The sequence below is a fragment of the Corylus avellana genome, chromosome 1 (genome assembly GCF_965113065.1).
Source record: "Corylus avellana chromosome 1, dhCorAvel1.hap1.2, whole genome shotgun sequence".
Classification (NCBI taxonomy): domain Eukaryota; kingdom Viridiplantae; phylum Streptophyta; class Magnoliopsida; order Fagales; family Betulaceae; genus Corylus; species Corylus avellana.
In genome coordinates, this window is record NC_142490.1 from 16,641,030 (window position 1) to 16,660,424 (window position 19,395).

General features: G+C 35.8%; 3 protein-coding genes across 4 annotated transcripts; all 3 read right to left on the bottom strand.

Annotated features, from left to right (window-relative positions):
- Positions 1-684: 684 nt before the first annotated feature.
- LOC132169242 (disease resistance protein RPM1-like) lies at positions 685-17,400 on the bottom strand. The gene is made up of 2 exons (XM_088511485.1): positions 17,392-17,400; positions 685-3,636 (listed from the first exon to the last, which is right to left on the bottom strand). The coding sequence occupies exon 2, from the start codon at positions 3,624-3,626 to the stop codon at positions 819-821; it is 2,808 nt and encodes a 935-aa protein (XP_088367611.1). The 5' UTR covers positions 3,627-3,636; positions 17,392-17,400; the 3' UTR covers positions 685-818.
- On the bottom strand, positions 5,564-10,290 carry LOC132171500 (disease resistance protein RPM1). Of its 2 annotated transcripts, none has more exons than XM_059582826.2 (2): positions 9,916-10,290; positions 5,564-8,751 (listed from the first exon to the last, which is right to left on the bottom strand). In XM_059582826.2, exon 2 carries the CDS (start codon positions 8,734-8,736, stop codon positions 5,938-5,940), a length of 2,799 nt encoding a protein of 932 aa, XP_059438809.2. In that variant the 5' UTR covers positions 8,737-8,751; positions 9,916-10,290; the 3' UTR covers positions 5,564-5,937. The 2 variants fall into 2 exon arrangements, with proteins under 2 accessions (XP_059438809.2, XP_059438808.2); XM_059582825.2 differs by having other exon boundaries at positions 5,564-8,757.
- On the bottom strand, positions 12,231-15,761 carry LOC132168415 (disease resistance protein RPM1). Its single transcript, XM_088510743.1, has 2 exons — positions 15,727-15,761; positions 12,231-15,272 (listed from the first exon to the last, which is right to left on the bottom strand). The coding sequence occupies exon 2, from the start codon at positions 15,242-15,244 to the stop codon at positions 12,437-12,439; it is 2,808 nt and encodes a 935-aa protein (XP_088366869.1). The 5' UTR covers positions 15,245-15,272; positions 15,727-15,761; the 3' UTR covers positions 12,231-12,436.
- Positions 17,401-19,395: the final 1,995 nt, after the last annotated feature.

Here is a 19,395-nt window from a genome sequence, read left to right on the forward strand (position 1 = left end):
CAAGACATGAATATAAAGATTATATGGGTCAACTTCAACTGTAACTCTCTAATTTCATGTTAAATTCGTGTCGAACTCACAAGTCCATAGTGACTCTTACTAGTCAATAACATGATGTGACAACATACATCAGCATGTTGAGACAGTTCTAAACTTATTATCATTAATGTGATACTAATCACTTTTACTATTCTTATTTAAAATAATATCCCAACGTACATAAAATTCAACACTCTTTTCTCATTTAGCTTTTGCATGAATTGTATAATGGTATACCCCATGTTTGAACTAGTTGTGTAGGTTGAACATTGACTTCTTTCTACTCATTGAAGGCTTGGTGGTCCGCAGATTATTGCTTAAAATAAAATAGTTATTTCATTCATTTGGTTACTTTATTATTTGTGGGATAGTTATTCTTTTTAATGAGAAATAGATATTCCTCTTAAAAATTTTTTTATTTTTTTATTTTTTTATTTTTTTTTTTGTTTTTGAAGAATTGACTGATGCTTTTGAGTTTTGGCTCAAAATTGCACAAAATTTTTATGGTCCCCGATAGAGATGGAAAATATCAAATAAATATAAGTACAAAAAAACAAGGAACATAATTTGAAGTGTAAAAGGTTGTGGTAACATTTCAAACTGTAGGTTAGGTTGGACCTCACCGGCCAATGCAAGTCTGTCTTAGACAACCACATAATGTAAAGAATTTTATCATTACATATAACATAACTAAAAAAAAAAAGTCATGAAAATCCTATGGCCTAGAGACGCATACCTTGTTTATCACTCAATTGCATCGCAGTTTGATCCTCCAAGACTCACCTTTGCAAACGCTCCAACAAGGCCGAATCACCGAGTTGGTATATTTGATATCGTTCTCCTTTAATTCTATACCTGAGACGGATAGTAGTTACCTTCTTGACTTTCCAATAATCTTCGCCTCCATCTGGCTGCATACGTAGCACAAATTCTCCATGCATTTCATAAAAGTCAAGAATCTTTAGACTTTTCAAGTGTTGGATTCCAACGGGTACCTCTTTCATTTGCGGGCACGGTCCAATCTCTAGTTGCTCAAGACTAGGCAGTGATCCTCTGTCTATTTCCACCATCTTTAATGTTTTCAACTCTCTAAGTGTGAGCCTCTTCAGTTTTCGAAAACCGCCTTCTTCAAAATACAACTGCTCCCCATCATACACATGATTGAGGGAAAGAGTAATTAGATTAGGCAAAGCCTGGACACACGGTAGTGGATCTTCCTCTAATGATGAGAAAAATAAGAGTAGTGTGATCAAATTTTGAAGTTTTGGAATCCAACTAGGCAACTTCTCCAATCGACCTCTTAGAGAAAGATGCTCTAAAAATGGAGGTGGAGATGAAATTGATTGTAAGTCTATAATCTCATCTTCACTAATTGAGCCTACAAACAAAATTTTAAGGTGGACCATATTTTGAATGGAGATACATAGAGCACTCCCACGTTCAGCAGTCATATTTGAAATAGCCAACATCTTCAATTGACTCAACTTTCTAAGCTCTTCAAATAAACCAACCCCATGATGATTTGCCTCAATAATTGATAGTGCCTGCAATTCGTTTAAACATCCAACCCCTTCATGTACTTTTACTCCTCGCACCGAATAAAAGCTACTTTTAATTTCAAAGTCATGAAAATGAGCCAAAATCTGTCTTAGCTTATAAAGCCTAAATATTTCAATTGGTAGCTCACGCACTACGGTTTCCACGACATTTAGTGTTTGCAGATTATGTAGCCTACCCACTGACTTTGGGAGTATCTTCACTTTTGTTCTCCTCAAACTTAAGTACTTCAAATGGAATAAATTACCCACTTCTTGAGGAAGATAATCAATAGGAGCATCTTCAAAATCTAACACTTTCAAAAGCTTGAACTTTTTGAACAATCTAACTATGAAAGAATTGGGCATTTCATTAATGTTGAAGAGAAAAACAGAACGAACCCGAGAGTACTCACTTGTTTCAAAAATATTTTCTCTAGCATCGTGGATTGATAGGCACCGACCTTTTACAGGGAAAGTTGCGTCACCTGCTTCGAGAACTTGACAGAAGTTTAACTCCCCGGCCTTTGATAGGATGATTTCATGCAACAGATCATGGATTCTGTACTTTCTGAATAATTCATAATCAAGCTCCCCAAATGAAACTTGAACCAAGTTTCGATGGATGAGCTCCTTTAAGTATTCTTTTGCTATGTCTTCCAATGGTTTTCCCTTCTTTTCTTTTATAAAACCCTTAGCTACCCATAGCCAAAGTAATCTTTCACCCGTTATTGAGTAGTCCTCTGGAAAAATGCCGAAATATAAGTAGCAAGACTTTAGGTAGCACGGAAGATCATGATAACTAAGAGAGAGAATTTTTGTTACACTTGTAAGGTGTGGATTACATTCTAGCTCAGAACTGAGGCTATCATGCAACTTTTTCCATTCTAATGGCACATTTTCCTTTGTTGACAAAAGACCACCTATGGCAACAATTGCAAGTGGCAGGCCTTCACATTTTTTGACAATGTCCATCGACAGTTTCACTAACTCTTTGGGACAACACCTTTGAAACTCGGACTGGAATGCCTTTCTACAAAACAATTCCCAAGCCTTGTCTTGAGACAGAGGTTGTAGCTTGTGGACCTGATCGAATAAAGATTCTTTACAAGATACACCAATGAGATCACTGCGTGTTGTGATAATAATCCTGCTTCCTTTGTCATTGCATGGTAAAGCATGTTTCACAATTTCCCAAAACTCTAACTTCCAAACATCATCAAAAACCACAACATACCTCTTTTGCTGTAAATATTTCCTCAACTGGCTGATTAATGTGATCTCGTCCATCATGTCTATTTGCCCTGGAGCCGTTTCATTTTCACAGTAGATTTGCTTTGACATGGATATGAGTATCTTCTGGACGTTGAATGACTGAGACACTGTGATCCAAACACGGCAGTCAAAATGTCCTTTCACTAATTCATTCTCATATACTTTCCTAGCAAGAGTTGTCTTACCAATTCCGCCCATGCCTACAACTGAAATAACAGATCGTTTAGATACTCCCCCCACCAACCAGCTTACCAGCTCATCCCTTGTAGACTCAATGCCCACAACTTCATCTTCCTCAATGAAAAGTGCACCCACTCTAGGGTCATGGCATGTAACATTAGCTTCACTATTACTTGATCCTTGCTCTAAGGAACTAAAACCATATCTTTCACTTCTTTCCTTGATTTCGCGGATTGATATTTTGATATCTTGAATCTTTGTAGCTATGTCATGACATGGTTTTAATATTTTGAATAAGTGGCCAATTTTATGGAGGAAAGCAATAAAACTTTGCTGATGACGATGTTGTGCCACGTGAAGAATGTATTCATCAATTACATCTTCTATATGATAGGCTACTTCTCTCACTTGTTTCACCCATGTTTTGACGCCATCTTGGAGGTCTCCTCTATCTGCATCTTTAAGGAAACACTGAATGCTCTCAAGTTCATCTCTAATGTCCACAACATCTCGGTGGACACCCCTTAGCAATTTTGATTCATGAGTAATCAACTGAACCAGCTCATTGATGACAAGGGTCACAACGGTTTCTGTCATGGTTTCCTCTCTGACCTTCACCCAGTGAATGATATTGTCACAGTTAGAAAAGAAATTGGGTTAACGGACACACCCCAAGGACATAGCAAGACATGACACTTACTAAGAATTGTTTTTGTTTTTTTTTAAGAAATCAAAATATCAATAAAAAGCGAAAGCGTAACCCAGATATGCATGAACTATATAAGAGAAACACCAAGCTAAAATGAGAAAAAATAATAAGAAAATTCTGAAAGCTAAGCAAATTGGGAAAAACAAATGTAAATGTTCAAAGGTAAAGAGCATTGAATAATAAAGATTATTTATACTAAGAACTGATATTAAACCTAGCTGAAAGATTTTCTTACAATTCTATTTCATCCAAGAACCAACTATTTGTACTACCAAATTACTTAAAAAAAAACGTCCATTAGAGACCTATAAATAATCCAACAAAACTTAATAACAAAATAAATTTTCTTGTTAAAGTACTCCATAACTGCCAAACACCATAACTCAAAAATCTCAATTCTTCCAAATTAACACCCCATTAGTGCGCACATACATAGCTGTTGAATTCTTCCCTATACTTCACCACCCTTCACAAAAGTACACGTCAATAGTGACCACTTTGAATGATTGATCAGTAACTCAATTTCTTCCCATAACCATCATATATATGAGTACCAAACCCAGCATTTCATACATGCCCATCAAAAACCTATAAACTTTCATGCATTTAATTGGAACGAACTCCCAAATGCATGATGCTGTCAGTGTCATGTACTCAAGCCAAATAGCAACAATAATATTGTCAAACCTGCTTCATAGCGTGCTTCAAGAGCTAGCATTTAGAAGAAATAATCTTACAGCAGATTCTGCAATAAGCATCAGAAACACCGACATCTACATTTAGTTCTACAAAGCCCAGAGAAGCATCGAGAACACCCACAATCTAAATCTTCCCCTCTGAAGCAAACCCAGTGAAAACAGGAACACCCACAAACCGAAAACAGAAAACCCCATATAAAAATCCAATCTTTAAAGCAAAAGAAAAGAAGAGTCACGCTCAGGAACACCCCAAAAAAAAAAATCTATGCTCAAAAGAACGTTGCAGAAACTAGAGGAATTTTAAGCTTTTACCTTGAATTACATTGGGTATGGCTGCGTTGAGTTTGACAAAAATGTTGGCAGAGGAAGGTGGCTTGCGGGTGGTGAGATGGCTTCTGTTTTTAACTTGTGCTGTAGCCCAAACGATGGAGAAATTAGCAGGGGGTGAGATGGCTTTAGTTTCAGACACAAAACAGGGGGTCTTGGCTTTACACAACTATATGGTACGTGGTGATGCTATCTTAACCACAGATAAGAGTATTATTATTATATAGGCTTCTGATTTACCTCCTAGTGGCTCATGCAACTAGTTTCCTTTTTCCATTTTCCTATGATGCCTTAGAGAGTGGGTTGGAAGAGGAAATTTCCGTCCATTAAGTAATTCTCCTTGGAAACTCATTCCCTTTTGACCTTTATTTCTTAATACCTACTCTTAGACTAATCAGCTCTCAAGAAAATTGAACCAGGATAGGTTGTATTTTTCTGGTCTATCATATTCTTCAAAAGAAACTAAGCATACAACCTCCACTTTTCCTCTGACCAACCAAAAGTCTGGTCCATTATTCAGTTGACCGCCGAACAAGGAAAACAGGGGCGGCTAAACAAGTCAAGTTTCCGTTTGGTTTGTGCTTTTAGGTGGCAGAGATGCCAAAGAAAAGGAAATAACTTCTATAAAGACTGTCACAAACTAAGTTCTTTGTACCTTCCAATTAAAGAATGCCATCTCAGCATGGAACACAAAAACAGGGAAAAAAAAAAAATCAAAAACAGCTCAAGCATAGAAATCTCAACTTGAACAAAAGCAAGCATCTCACTCAAGCACATAGTTTAAAAATTATAACTCTTCATTCAATTGATGTTTTCGGGAGTACATTACAGCTTATATAGCTATCTGCTTATTCTTATAAAGGAGCGTAAACAATCCTAATACCACTAACAGATAATGAAGGTGGAATAATTACATGATAGATAATTGATGATAGAAGAAGTCCTCAATTGAGCTACGGAAGTGATCAGCTGAATAAATTCCCCTCCAGGCAGGACTCTATTCACGAAAGACTAGTCGGATTACCAAGTCACCTTCATGTGGGACTCCCATGTAGGAGTCCTTGTACCACCAAATTTGTAGATTTGTAGACCTTGCAGCATCATAGAAGCAACGAACTGAAATAAATGCAAACAATGTGGATGTAGGCTGTACTCTGTCAGGCTCCTGCATCACTCACACTTGCAGACGCTCCAACAAGTCTGACTCACCTAGCTTGTATATTTGATATCGTTCTCCTTTAATCCTATAGCCAAAACGGACAGTAGTTACCTTCTTGACTTTCCAATAATCTTTGTCTCTATCTGGCTGCAAATGCAGCACAAATTCTCTATGCATTTCATAGAAGTCGAGACTCTTTAAGCTTTTCAGGTGCTGGATTCCAGAGGGTACCTCCTTCATTTGTGGGCATGGCCCAATCTCTAGTTGCTCAAGAACGGGCAGTGATCCTCTGTCTATTTCCACCTTCTTTAATCTGTTCAACTTTTTCAGTGTGAGCCTTTTAAGCTTTTGAAAACCACCTTCCTCAAAATGCAGCCCTTCACCATCATACCCCTGATGAAGGTTAAGATTAATTAAATTAGGCAAAGTCTTGACACAAATTAGTGGATCTTCCACTAAAAATGAGAAACATAAGCCTAACGTAACCAGATTATGAAGCCCTAGAATCCAGTTGGGCAACCTCTCCAACCGCCCCCTTAGAAAGATATGTTCTAAAAATTGAGGCGGCGATGAAATTGATTGTAAATCTAAAATTTCTTCTTCGCTGATTGAGCTTACAACCAAAACCTTAAGTTGGACCATATTTTGTAGGGAGGCACATAAATCCATCCCATTTTCTGCCGCCATATTTGAAATGCCAAGCATCCTCAATTGACTCAACTTTCCCAGCTCTGTGAATAGACAAACACCTTGATGATTTGCCTCTACAAGTGACAGCGTCTGCAAGTCCCTTAAACACCCAACCCCATCATGCACTTTTACTCCTTTCATTGCATACAAACTACTTTCAATTTCAAAGTCATGAGAATGGGCCAAAATATGTCTCAGTTTATAAAGCCTAAATATCTCAATTGGTAGCTCACACACGGGGGTTTCCATTACATTTAGAGTCTGTAGGTTTTGTAGCCTACCCATTGACTTTGGAAGTATCTTCACTTTTGTTCTCCTCAAACTTATGCACTTCAAATGGAATAAATTCCCCACTTCGTGAGGAAGATAATCAATAGGAGCATCTTCAAAATCTAACACTTTCAAAAGGTTGAACTTTTTGAACAATTTAACTATGAAAGACCTCGGCATTTCATTAATGGTGAACAGAAAAACAGAACGAACCCGAGAATACTCACTTGTCTCAAAAATATCTTCTCTAGCACTGTGGATTGATAGGCACCGACTTTTTCCATAAGAAGTGGTGTCACCTGCTTCCAGAACTTGAGAGAAATTCAACTCTCCACCCTTCGATAGGATGATTTCATGCAGCAAATCATGGATTCTGTATTTTGTGTATACTTCATAATCAAGTTCCCCAAATGAAACTTGAACCAAGTTTCTGTGGATGAGCTCCTTCAAGTATTCTTCCGCTACGTCTTCCAATGCTTTTCCCTTCTTTCCTTTTATAAAGCCCTCAGCTACCCACAGCCAAAGTAATCTTGCACCTGTGATTGAGTAGTTCTCTGGAAACATACTGAAGTATAAGTAGCAAGACTTTAGGTAGGATGGAAGATCGTGATAACTGAGAGAGAGAATTTTTGTTATATTTGTAAGGTGTGGATTACTTTCTAGCTCAGAATTGAGGCTATCATGCAAATTTTGCCATTCTAATGGCACCTTCTCCTTTGTTGACAGAAGACCACCTATGGCAACAATTGCAAGTGGCAGGCCTTCACATTTTTTTACAATGTTCATTGACAGCCTCACCAACTCTCGGGGACAACACCCTTGAAACTCGGATAGGAATGCCTTTCTACAAAACAATTCCCAAGCCTTGTCTTGAGACAGAGGTTGTAGCTTGCGAACCTGATCAGATAATGATTCTTTACAAGATACACCAATGAGATCATTGCGTGTTGTGATGATGATCCTACTGCCTCTATCATTGCATGGTAAAGAATGTTTCACAATTTCCCAAAATTCTGTCTTCCAAACATCATCAAAGACCACAACATACCTCTTTTGTTGTAAACATTTCCTCAGCTGGCTAATTAGTATGATCTCGTCTGTCATGTCTATTTGCCTTTCTTTTGCCTGGTAGATTTGCTTTGACATGGACATGAGTATCTTCTGCACGTTGTATGACTGAGACACAGTGATCCAAATACGGCAATCAAAATGTCCTTTCACTAATTCATTCTCATATACTTTCTTAGCAAGAGTTGTCTTACCAATTCCGCCCATTCCTACCACTGAAAGCACCGAGCGTTTAGATGCTCCCCCAACCATCCAGCTTACGAGTTCATCCCTCGTAGACTCAATGCCGACAACTTCATCTTCCTCAATGAAAAGTGAACCCACTCGAGGGTCATGCCATGTGACACTGATTGCACTACTACTTGATCCTTGCTCTGAGGAATTAAAACCATATCTTTCACTTCGTTCCTTGATTTCACGGACTGATATTTTGATATCTTGAATCTTGCTAGCTATGTCATGACGTGGTTTTAGTTTTTTCAATGAGTGGCCAATTTTATGGAGGGAAGCAATAAAACCTTGCTGATTACGACATTGTGCCATGTGAAAAACGTATTCATCTATTACGTCTTCTATATGATAGGCTGCTTCTCTCACTTGGTTTACCCACGTTTTGAAACCATCTTGGAGGTCTCTTTTATCTGCATCTTGGAGGAAACATTGGATGCTCTCCAGTTCATCTCTAATATTCACAACCTCCCGGTGGACACCCTTTAACAGTTTTGATTCATGAGTGATCAATTGAACAAGCTCGTTAATGACAAGGGTCACAATGGTTTCTGTCATGGTTTCCTCTTTGATCTTCACCTAGTTAATGATATTCTCACAGTTAGAAAAGAATTTGGACTAATTGTCACGCCCCAAGCCAAAAGCAAGACATACGCCCACTAAGAATTGATATTTGGTTTTACAAGTAATCGCGCTATCATTAAAAAGTGAAAGCGCAACCCAGGTACACAAAAACTATACAAGAGAAACACCTAGCTAGAAAGAGACAAAAAAGAACAAGTAAACCTGAAAACTAAGCAAATTAGGAAAAACAAACAAAGTTGTCTAAAGGTAAAGAGTATTGAAGAATAAATAATATTTATACTTGGAACTAACATTAAACCTAATTGTAGCATTTTCTTACAATTCTATTTTATCCAAGCACCAATTATTCATACTACCAAATTACTTGCATAACATCAATTAGAGATCAATAAATAATCCAACAAAACTTAATAACAAAATACATTTTCTTGTTAAAGTACTCCATAACTGTCAAACACAATAAATCAAAAATCCCAATTCGTCTGTAAGATATACTCCCAGCAGCACAATCTAGGTCAAATATACTTAGAAACTACAAACTCCAGGTCTCGTCGTCTAACAATACAAATAACTAATACAATGACATACTTATTGAAACATGTACTTCTAATCATACTCCTACAATCAGCTAATAGAGTATCTCAACTCGAGGGACCTCTCACTAATTCTGAATTTTTCTTGGGGCTAAGCAATTATCTTACAGCAGATTCAACAATAAAAGTCAGAAAACATCAACATTTACATTTAGTTCATCAGAATCCAAAGAAACATCAGAAACTCTTACTCCATTTAGTTCTACAAAGTCCAGAGAAGCATCACCTCCCTCCACTGTAAAAATCACTTTGAGCATTTTATTCAACTATTTTTCGTTCTTCTTTCACGAATATTATGTCACTCATTTTTCCTTTTCTTCCAACTACTTCTCATAAACGCAAACACCCACAATCTAAATCTTCCCCTCTGAAGCAATTAAGCAAACCCAATGAAAAACAAGAACACCCACAAACCAAAAACAGCAAACCCACATAAAAATCCAATCGTTAAAGCAAAATAAAAGAATACCAAAAAAATAAAGTCACTTTTAACAACAACAACAAAAATTCTATGCTCACAAAGAACATTGCAGAAACCAGGGGAATTTGAAGCTGTTACCTTGAATTACGCTGGGTATGGCTGCATTTTGTGGGTGATTCAACTAATTTTATTTTCCCATATTTTTATGATCCTTTAGAGACCTTCTAGTTGTTCAAATAAGTAATTCTCCTTGGAAAGTCATTCCCTTTTGACCATTTGCCGTCCTTACATCCGGATTACTCTTGAGTCTTTACTGCACACACAAGTAAATTGGGCCTGCGTTGAACCAGTAAAACTAACGTCCCTTGAACCGGGGTACACGCAACTAATGTTTGCAACTCTTTTGAGATTTGGAAGAGAGTAAAGATTAGTATTTGAAGAATGGTATACTGTATTTCTATGGTCTATCATCAGGTTCTTCAAAAGCAAATAAGCATACAACCTCTTCTTTTCCAAAATTCTAGTCGTCGCTGACAAAAAAGAAAAAAATAAATAACAATATTCCCACTCAAAAGTGCATGAATAAACAACGCGTTCTTTCCACCGGTCGTAGAGGAGAGAAGCTGATCTTGACATGTGTGCCCAAGTACGTGGTTCCGATTTTGTTGAAGATTAATTTGGAGGGTTTTGTTGCTTCTCATGTTAAGAGTCCGCCCAATTAGCCTTTAAGCGTCAAATTAAGTCGTGTTAAAATATACGTAAAACATTATATAGATTAACTTTAATATGACTCTTTTAATTAAATAAGTTAAATCATTCAACTTTAAGCAATTAATTTCATGTTGGGTTTATGTCAAATTTATAAGTCATGTGAAAAATTAACAGCCTAAATATTACAGATCAGATTTAGATCGTGTTGAGACATGAGTATAAAGACTATATACATCAATTTCAATTGTAACCCACTAATTTCATGTTGTATCAAATAATATCCCACCCTACATAAAATTCTAACACTTTTTTCTCATTTAGCTTTTGCACGAATCGTATATCATACAGGCATACACCATGTTTGATTTGGATCTGAATCTCTTGGAATTTCTATGCGAATTCTAGATTCTAGAATTAGGAATCCAAGCCGTCCATTTTAATCCAGTGGTTACTATCCTGCTACGTGTCCCACTTATAATAAAATAATATTTAAATTTTAAAAAGAAAATATAAAAGAAATAATAAAATTTAAATATTATTTTATTATAAATGGGGCACGTGGCAGGACAGTAGCCATTAGATTAACATAAACGGTATGAATCCCTAATTCCAAAATCTAGAATTTTCCCAAAAATTTCAAGAGATCCAAATCCGTTTGAGCTAGTTGTACAAGTTGAAAACTGATTAAAAGCTTGGTCGGTACGGGGATTATAACTTAAAATAAATTAGCTATTTCATTACTTTATTATTCATGGGATAACTATTCATGCAAAATAGTTATTCTTCTTAATGAGAAATAGATATTCATCTTAAAGAAAAAAGAAGAAAGAATAATTATTCGATTCATGGGAATTGCACACCAATTAATATTTAAATAAAAATTTTGAATTCTTGGTCTGTTCCAAATTCCAAATGGAAGCCATGAAAGTTCTTTGATATGTGAATTGTGAATATTGGTACTTCTTTTTAGCATTTAATCTCTAATGATTTTGGGTTAATAAAGTTGAAAAATTGACTGGTGCTTCTGGGTTTTGGCTCAAAATTGCACAAAATTTTTATGGTCCCAGATAGAGATGGAAAATCTTGCAAGGGTTCAAGCAAAAATTTCAAAAGGCTTAAAATGAACTAATTACATAAGAAGAGCTTATTTGTGAAGCGCTTCAACAGGTATAGCGTGAAACCACATAGAATTATAACGTAAATTGCAATCGTTTCCATGAGTGATCATCTGTTGCTGCTGCCATGAACTTTTGTCAAATCAAAGCACCATTAAGAACAACTGGAAAAAGAACGAAGGAAAACTTGTGTGTACATTAGAATGCATTTCAAGCAAACATTGTCCACTCAGAACGCTAATTAGCCAAAATATTTAAGCCTTTCTTCAAAACATTTTAGTGTAGTTTTAATGTTTAGTCCCTTTAATTAGTTATATTATAATGTAATGTTGTTTTGGGGTAATCTTGTTCTAATATAAATTTAATTGAATAGAGGATGCATGGTATGAATTTGGTTGGAAGTCTTGAATATTTCAAATTCATGGAGAAATATATGGGAAATATCATTATTTTATGAAAATACTCCAACAATGTTATATCGTGGCATACAAGTCACATTTTCTTATACTTAATATTTTCAGTTGTAATATTTTCGTTGTTGCAAAATTTTCAGTGCTGAACATTAATATATATAAACAAAAAGTACGAAAAAAAAAAAGGAGAACAATTAAAAATGTAAATGGTTGTGGTAACAATTCAAACTGTAGCCTATGTTGGAACTTATCGGCCAATGCAACTCATATTAACCATGGAAATTTGGTTAGTCAGCTACAATGTGAAGAATTTTATCATTACATATGACAGAACTACAAAATTTTCATGGAAGTCTTGTGGCCTAGAGGTGCATACCTTGTTCATCACTAAAACTGCATGGTAGTTTGACCCTCCAAGACTCACCCTTGTAGAAGCTCCAACAAGTCTGAGTCACCGAGCTTGTATTTTTGATATCGTTCTCCTTTAATCCTATACTTGAAATAGATAGTAGTTACTTTCTTGACTTTCCAATAATCTTTGCCTTCATCTGGCTGCATATTTAGCACAAATTCTCCCTTCATTTCATAGAAGTCGAGAGTCTTTAGGCTTTTCAGGTGCTGGATTCCAATGGGTATCTCCTTCATCTGAGGGCAAGGCCCAATCTCTAGTTGCTCAAGACCGAGCAGTGATCCTCTGTCTATTTTCACCATCTTCAATTTATTCAAATCTTTGAGAGTGAGCCTGTTGAGTTTTCGAAAACTACCTTCCTCAAAATGAAGTTGCTCCCCAACATATGCATGAGTGAGGGAAAGGGTAATTAGATTAGGCAAAGCCTGGACACATGGCAATGGATCTTCCTCTAATGATGAGAAAAATAAGATTAGTGTGACCAAATTCAAAAGCTTGGGAATCCAATTGGGCAACCTCTCCAATCGCCCTCTTAGAGAGAGATGCTCTAGAAATGGAGGTGGTGATGAAATTGATTGTAAGTCTATATTCTCATCTTCACTGGTTGAGCCTACAATCAAAATTTTAAGGTGGACCAGATTTTGTATGGAGATACATAGAGCCCTCCCACGTTCTGCAGTCATATTTGAAATGCCCAACATCCTTAACTGACTCAACTTTCCAAGCTCTTCAAATAGACCAACCCCATGATGATTTGCCTCAATAAGTGATAGCGTCTGCAAGTCGTTTAAACATCCAACCCCTTCATGTACTTTTACTCCTTTCAATGAATAAAAGTTACTTTTTATTTCAATATCATCAGAATGAGCCAAAATATGTCTCAGCTTATAAAGCCTAAATATCTCAATGGGTAGCTCACGCATTGTGGTTTCCAAGATGTTTAGTGACTGTAGGTTCTGTAGCCTACCCACTGACTTTGGAAGTATCTTCACTTTTGTTCTCCTCAAACTTAAGTGCTTCAAGTGGAATAAATTACCCACTTCTTGAGGAAGATAATCAATAGGAGCATCTTCAAAATCCAACACTTTCAAAAGTTTGAACTTTTTGAACAATTTAACTATGAAAGACCTGGGAATTTCATTAATGTTGAAGAGAAAAATAGAACGAATCCGAGAGTACTCACTTGTCTCAAAAACATTTTCTCTAGCATCATGGATTGATAGGCACCGACTTTTTCCATGAAAAGTTGCGTCACCTGCTTCTAGAACTTGACAAAAATCCAACTCTCCAGCCTTCGATAGGATGATTTCATGCAGCAGATCATGGATTTTGTACTTTCTAAGTATCTCATAATCAAGCTCCCCAAATGAAACTTGAACCAAGTTTCTGTGGATGAGCTCCTTGAAGTATTCTTCTGCCACATCTTCCAATGATTTGCCTTTCTTTCCTTGTATAAAGCCCTCAGCTACCCATAGTTTTAGTAATCTTGGACAAGTGATTGAGTAGTCCTCCGGAAAATTGCCAAAGTATAAGTAACAAGACTTTAGGTAGCATGGTAGATCATGATAACTGAGAGAGAGAATGTTTGTGATACTTGTAAGGTGAGGATTGCATTCTAGCTCAGAACTGAGGCTATCATGCAACTTTTTCCATTCTAATGGCACCTTCTCCTTTGTTGACAGAAGGCCACCTATGGCAACAATTGCAAGTGGCAGGCCTTCACATTTTTTGACAATGTCCATCGACAATCTCACCAATTCTTTGGGACAACATCCTTGAAACTCGCTCCCAAATGCCTTTATGCAAAACAATTCCCAGGCCTTGTTTTGAGATAAAGGTTGTAGCTTGTAGACCTGGTCGGAGAAATATTCTTTACAAGAAACACCAATCAGATCACTGCGTGTTGTGATGATAATTCTGCTGCCTCTGTCATTGCATGGTAAAGCATGTTTCACAATTTCCCAGAACTCTATCTTCCAGACATCATCAAAAACCACAACATACCTCTTTTGTTGTAAATATTTTCTAAGCTGGCTAATTAGTGAGATCTCGTCTGTCATGTCTATTTGCCTCAGAGCCATTTCTTTTGCCAGGTAGATTTGCTTTGTCATGGACATGAGTATCTTCTGCACGTTGTATGATTGAGATACAGTGATCCAAACACAGCAGTCAAAATGTTCCTTCACCGATTTATTCTCAAATACTTTCTTAGCAAGAGTTGTCTTACCAATTCCACCCATGCCTACCAATGAAATCACAGAGCGTTTAGATGCTCCCCCTACTAGCCAGCTTACAAGTTCATCCCTCGTAGACTCAATACCCACAACTTCATTTCCCTCAATGAAAAGTGAACCCACTCGAGGGTCATGCCATGTAACATTTGTTGTACTGCTACTTGATCCTTGCTTTGAGGAACTAACACCATATCTTTCACTTCGTTCTTTGATTTCACGGACTAAAATTTTGATATCTTGAATCTTGGTAGCTATGTCATGATGTGGTTTTAGTTTTTTCAATAACCGGCCAATTTTATGAAGGAAAGCAATAAAACTTTGCTGATGACGACGTTGTGCCACGTGAAGAACGTATTCATCTATTACATCTTCTATATGATAGGCTGCGTCTCTCACTTGTTTCACCCAAATTTTGATGCCATCTTGGAGGTCTCCTTTATCTGCATCTTTGAGGAAACATTGGATACTTTCCAGTTCATCTCTAATGTCCACAACTTTCTGGCGGACACCCCCTAGCAGTTTTGATTCATGAATGATCAACTGAACCAGCTCATTGATGACAAGGGCAACAACAGTTTCTGTCATGGTTTCCTTTATGATCTTCACCTAGTGACTGATATTGTCACAATTAGAAAACAATTTGAGTTAACTGTCACACCCCAAGCCCAAAGCAAGACACAAACTATATATATATAAGAAATCAAAATATCACCACAAAGGTGAAAAGCGCAACCTAGGTACACACAAACTATACAAGAGAAACACCAACCTAGAATGAGAAAAAAGATCTTGAAAACTAAGCAAATTAAGAAAGACAAAAGCAGTTGTCCAAACATAAAGAGTATTGAAGAACAAAGACTATTTATACTTAGAACTGATATCAAAACTTATTGAAACTTTTTCTTACAAATCTATTTCATCCAAGAACCAAATACATTAAATCAAAAATCCTAATTCGTCTATAAGATATATTCTCCTAGTATCATATTTTGGGTCCAATATACTTAGAAACTACAGACTTCAGGTGTCATCTTCCAACAGTAAAAATAACTAATACAATGACATACTTATTGAAACCTCCAATTCTGACCAGACTCCAACAATCAGCTAATAATTCGCAGGACCTCCTGCTAATTCTTCAAAAAAAAAAAAAAAAATAGAAAAAAGAATAAGTTAATGCCCAGTAAGCAGCATATAAAATACAGCTAGGGAAATTGCAAGTTTAAGCTAAATAACACATCAAATTCTAAAACAGTATGAGCCAGTCAAATTCCCCACAAAAGAATATTTGGGATTTATCCATAATTTTTTCAACGCACAAGTAAAAGAAAATATCCAGCATTATAAAAATAATTTTACTCTAATGCACAAGGTTCTACAGAATCGCATTGAAGTTCCAAGCTAAGCTACATACCTCACTTGCTAACAAACCAACTTGTCTCACAAAAGTTGCAACAACAACTCACTAAGCACCAAAACTATTTATAACAATTCGTCAAAGTTTGAAAAACTACTATTTATTCTAATAAACTAAATTTAAAATAAGAAAAAACCAACACTTTGAGTGACAATAATAACATAACAATAAATATGCCCTAATTCATAAAGCCTAAACCTCATTTCTACAACCAAAATTTACTTGGCAGCCCTTAAGCCAAATTCTGAATGCTTGATCAGTACCTCAATTTCTTCTGCTAACCTGCTAATAGTGTCTTAGATACATAAACATCAATTAAAGATAAGTTTTGTGTTTCTCATTCCAGAACCATCATATATATCAATACCTGACCCAAATTTCATACATGCCCATCAAACCCCTACAAACTTTTATGGATTTTTTTTTTTTGGGAAAAGAGGGAGGGGAAAATTACAAAGGAGGGTCCTTGCCACTCTTATTACCATATAGTTATGTATTTGAAAGAAACTCCCAAATGCACGATGCTGCTTTAATTTCAGTAAACTACAAATGCCGTTAACCCACCAGAAAAACAGCCATGGCAATCTTTCAGCACACAGCCCATCACATTTGGTCTCTGCTTTTTGATTGGCATCCCAATTTTAAGAATTTGTCACGTACACATGCACAGTTTTGCACAGGAAATGAACACTTATCAAATCATATGCACAAGCAAGCTCATGATACTCAACCCAAATAGCAACAATAATATTGCCAAACCTACGAGCTCATATTGGTCATGGGTTGAGAACGGGAATTGAATTCTATAGATCTAATCTCCCGTTGCTTCTTAGCTTGCGTCAAGAGTTAGCATTCAAATAGAAGAAATAATCTTACAGCAGATTCTTCAATAAGCGTCAGAAACACCAACATCTACATTTAGTTCTTCAGAATCCAAAGAAACATCAGAAACTCCTACTCCATTTAGTTCTACAAAGCTCAGAGAAGTATCATTTTGACCACTTTATTCAACTATTTTTCACTCCTTTCACGAATATTATGTCACTAATTCATCAATATATATATTATGTCACTCATTTTTCCTTCTTCCAACTATTTCTCATAAACACCAACACCCACAATCTAAATCTTCTCCTATGAAGCAAACCCAATGAAAACAAGAACACCCAAAAACCAAAAACAGAAAACCCACATAAAATCCAATCTTTAAAGCAAAAAAAAAAAAAAAGAATACCCAAAAAGAAGAGTCACGTTCAACAACAAGAAGAAAAGCTCACAAAGAACATCGCAGACTAGGGGAATATGAAGCTTTTACCTTGAATTACGTTGGGTATGGCTGCATTTTGTGGGTGATTCAACAAGGTTTTTTCTTCTTTTTTTTTCATATTTGTATGATGCTTTAGAGACTTTGAAGTTGTTCAAATAAGTAATTCTCCTTAGAAAGTCATTCTCTTTTGACCATTTCTAAATGCCTCTCAGTACGAGAAGTCTAGCTGCATTCCAGGACATCCGGATTACTCTTGAGTCTTTACTTTTCGTTGGACTTGACTACACAAGTAAATTGGGCCTGCATTGAACCAGTGAAACTCACGTCCCTTGAACCAGGATACACGCAACTAATGTTTGCAACTCTTTTTGAGAATTGGAAGAGGGTAAAGATTAGTATTTGAAGAATGGTATACTGTATTTCTCTGGTCTATCATCATGTTCTTCAAAAGCAAATAAGCATACAAGCTCTTCTATTCCTTTGACCAACGAAAAGTCTGGTCCATTATTCAGCTGGTCTCCAAACAAGGAAAAAAGGGTCAGTTAAATGAATAGAACAAAAAGAACAACAATGAACAGAAAATTCGTCATTCATGTGTGTTCTTACCAATCAAATGCATAGAATGATCATTCAATTCTAACTTCTTATATTCTTGGTCAAAAAGACCCGTCATTCTATCTGGTCTTAGTTCTTTGGTGGGGTTAAGTTGTCTTATGGTTTGAAAAACCAAGCATCTGTTGTTTTCCTCCTCTACAATAATGGCAGTAAAAAAGCTTTCAAGCTCCCATTGAAGGGAGGGATTTGTAGTAGCAAAAAGATTGTTAAAATAATTCACAAAGTACAAAGTGATCTCCAATTTCCTTCACATTATTAATCCAATTCCCTTATCAGTTTTGATACAATAAATAAAATTTGACTTCCTAGTTCCTAGGGATTATATTAGAAGCATGAAAATATTTGGTATTGAGATCCTTACAGGTAAGTCAGGTTTCCCTTGATTTCTGCTTCCATAAGATCTCCTCCTCGCTCTTGAGTTGTTCTTGAAGTTCAAACTGGAGGTTTTCTTCCAGGTTCAAATTTTCAGCCGTGGGGTTTCATTGATTGTTGCTGCCATTAAGCTTCTGATTCTGCTTTGAAAATGGTCAAAATTTTCATTTGGGGATGTCATCAAGTTAAGAGCTTCGGTTTGCTTGATTAAGGTTTCTATTTTTGGAGGGATGTACGAGATGAAAGACAAGCTGAAGAACAGAAGAAGGCCAGGGAAAGAGAAAGGTTACAGAAGTGGGACATTCTGGAAGAGGAGAGCTCCCATGGGCATTCTTTTTGTAAATACTAGAAAATGAAATAAGGCCAAAATGCTTTCTAGCTTTTACAAGGTGCAAAAAAAAAAAAAAAAAAAAAAAAAAGGAGGATAAGTGATAAAAATGCCTATGAATATTACAGGTTTTAGGAACGAATAATGTTAAAAATTATATTTTCATCTTACAATTATCTCGTAATGTTAATATGGCGAGTCTAACTAGTCATCAAGAGTGTGTTTGACAAACGTTTTGTTTTTTATGGCATTAGCAAAGACAACAGTTTTTCATTTTTTTAACATTTTTTTTATTTTTTTACTTTTTACATTATATTAATCACTTTTTATTATTATTCAAATAAAAAAATCGTAACAAATTTTTTTATTTTTTTATTTTTTCATACAGAATATTCTTATTTTTTCACATTTAAAAAAAAAAAAAAAAAGGGTAAAACTTTACCCTTTTTTATTTTTTTATTTTTTACATCAATCAATTTTTGTTACAGTACAAAATCAATGCCATAAAAAACGTTTGTCAAACACACCCAAAAGTTTTTTTCTTTGAACAATAATTGATTCAAGATTAGTCAGGCCGATCACATTAACAATTTAGAATAATTATAAGATAAACAATGTATAATATATAGCATTACTTAAAAGAACATATATCAATTTTAATTGATGGATTTGAATTTTTCTGAACCCAATTTTAGAGAAAACTTTTTCTAAGAAAAAATATCTCCTTTATTTGACAA

Excerpts from the sequence above, each read along its gene's own strand:
- LOC132171500 (XM_059582826.2), bottom strand. The coding sequence starts at position 8,736 with ATGACAGAAACCATTGTGACCCTTGTCATTAACGAGCTTGTTCAATTG.
- LOC132169242 (XM_088511485.1), bottom strand. The coding sequence starts at position 3,626 with ATGACAGAAACCGTTGTGACCCTTGTCATCAATGAGCTGGTTCAGTTG.
- LOC132168415 (XM_088510743.1), bottom strand. The coding sequence starts at position 15,244 with ATGACAGAAACTGTTGTTGCCCTTGTCATCAATGAGCTGGTTCAGTTG.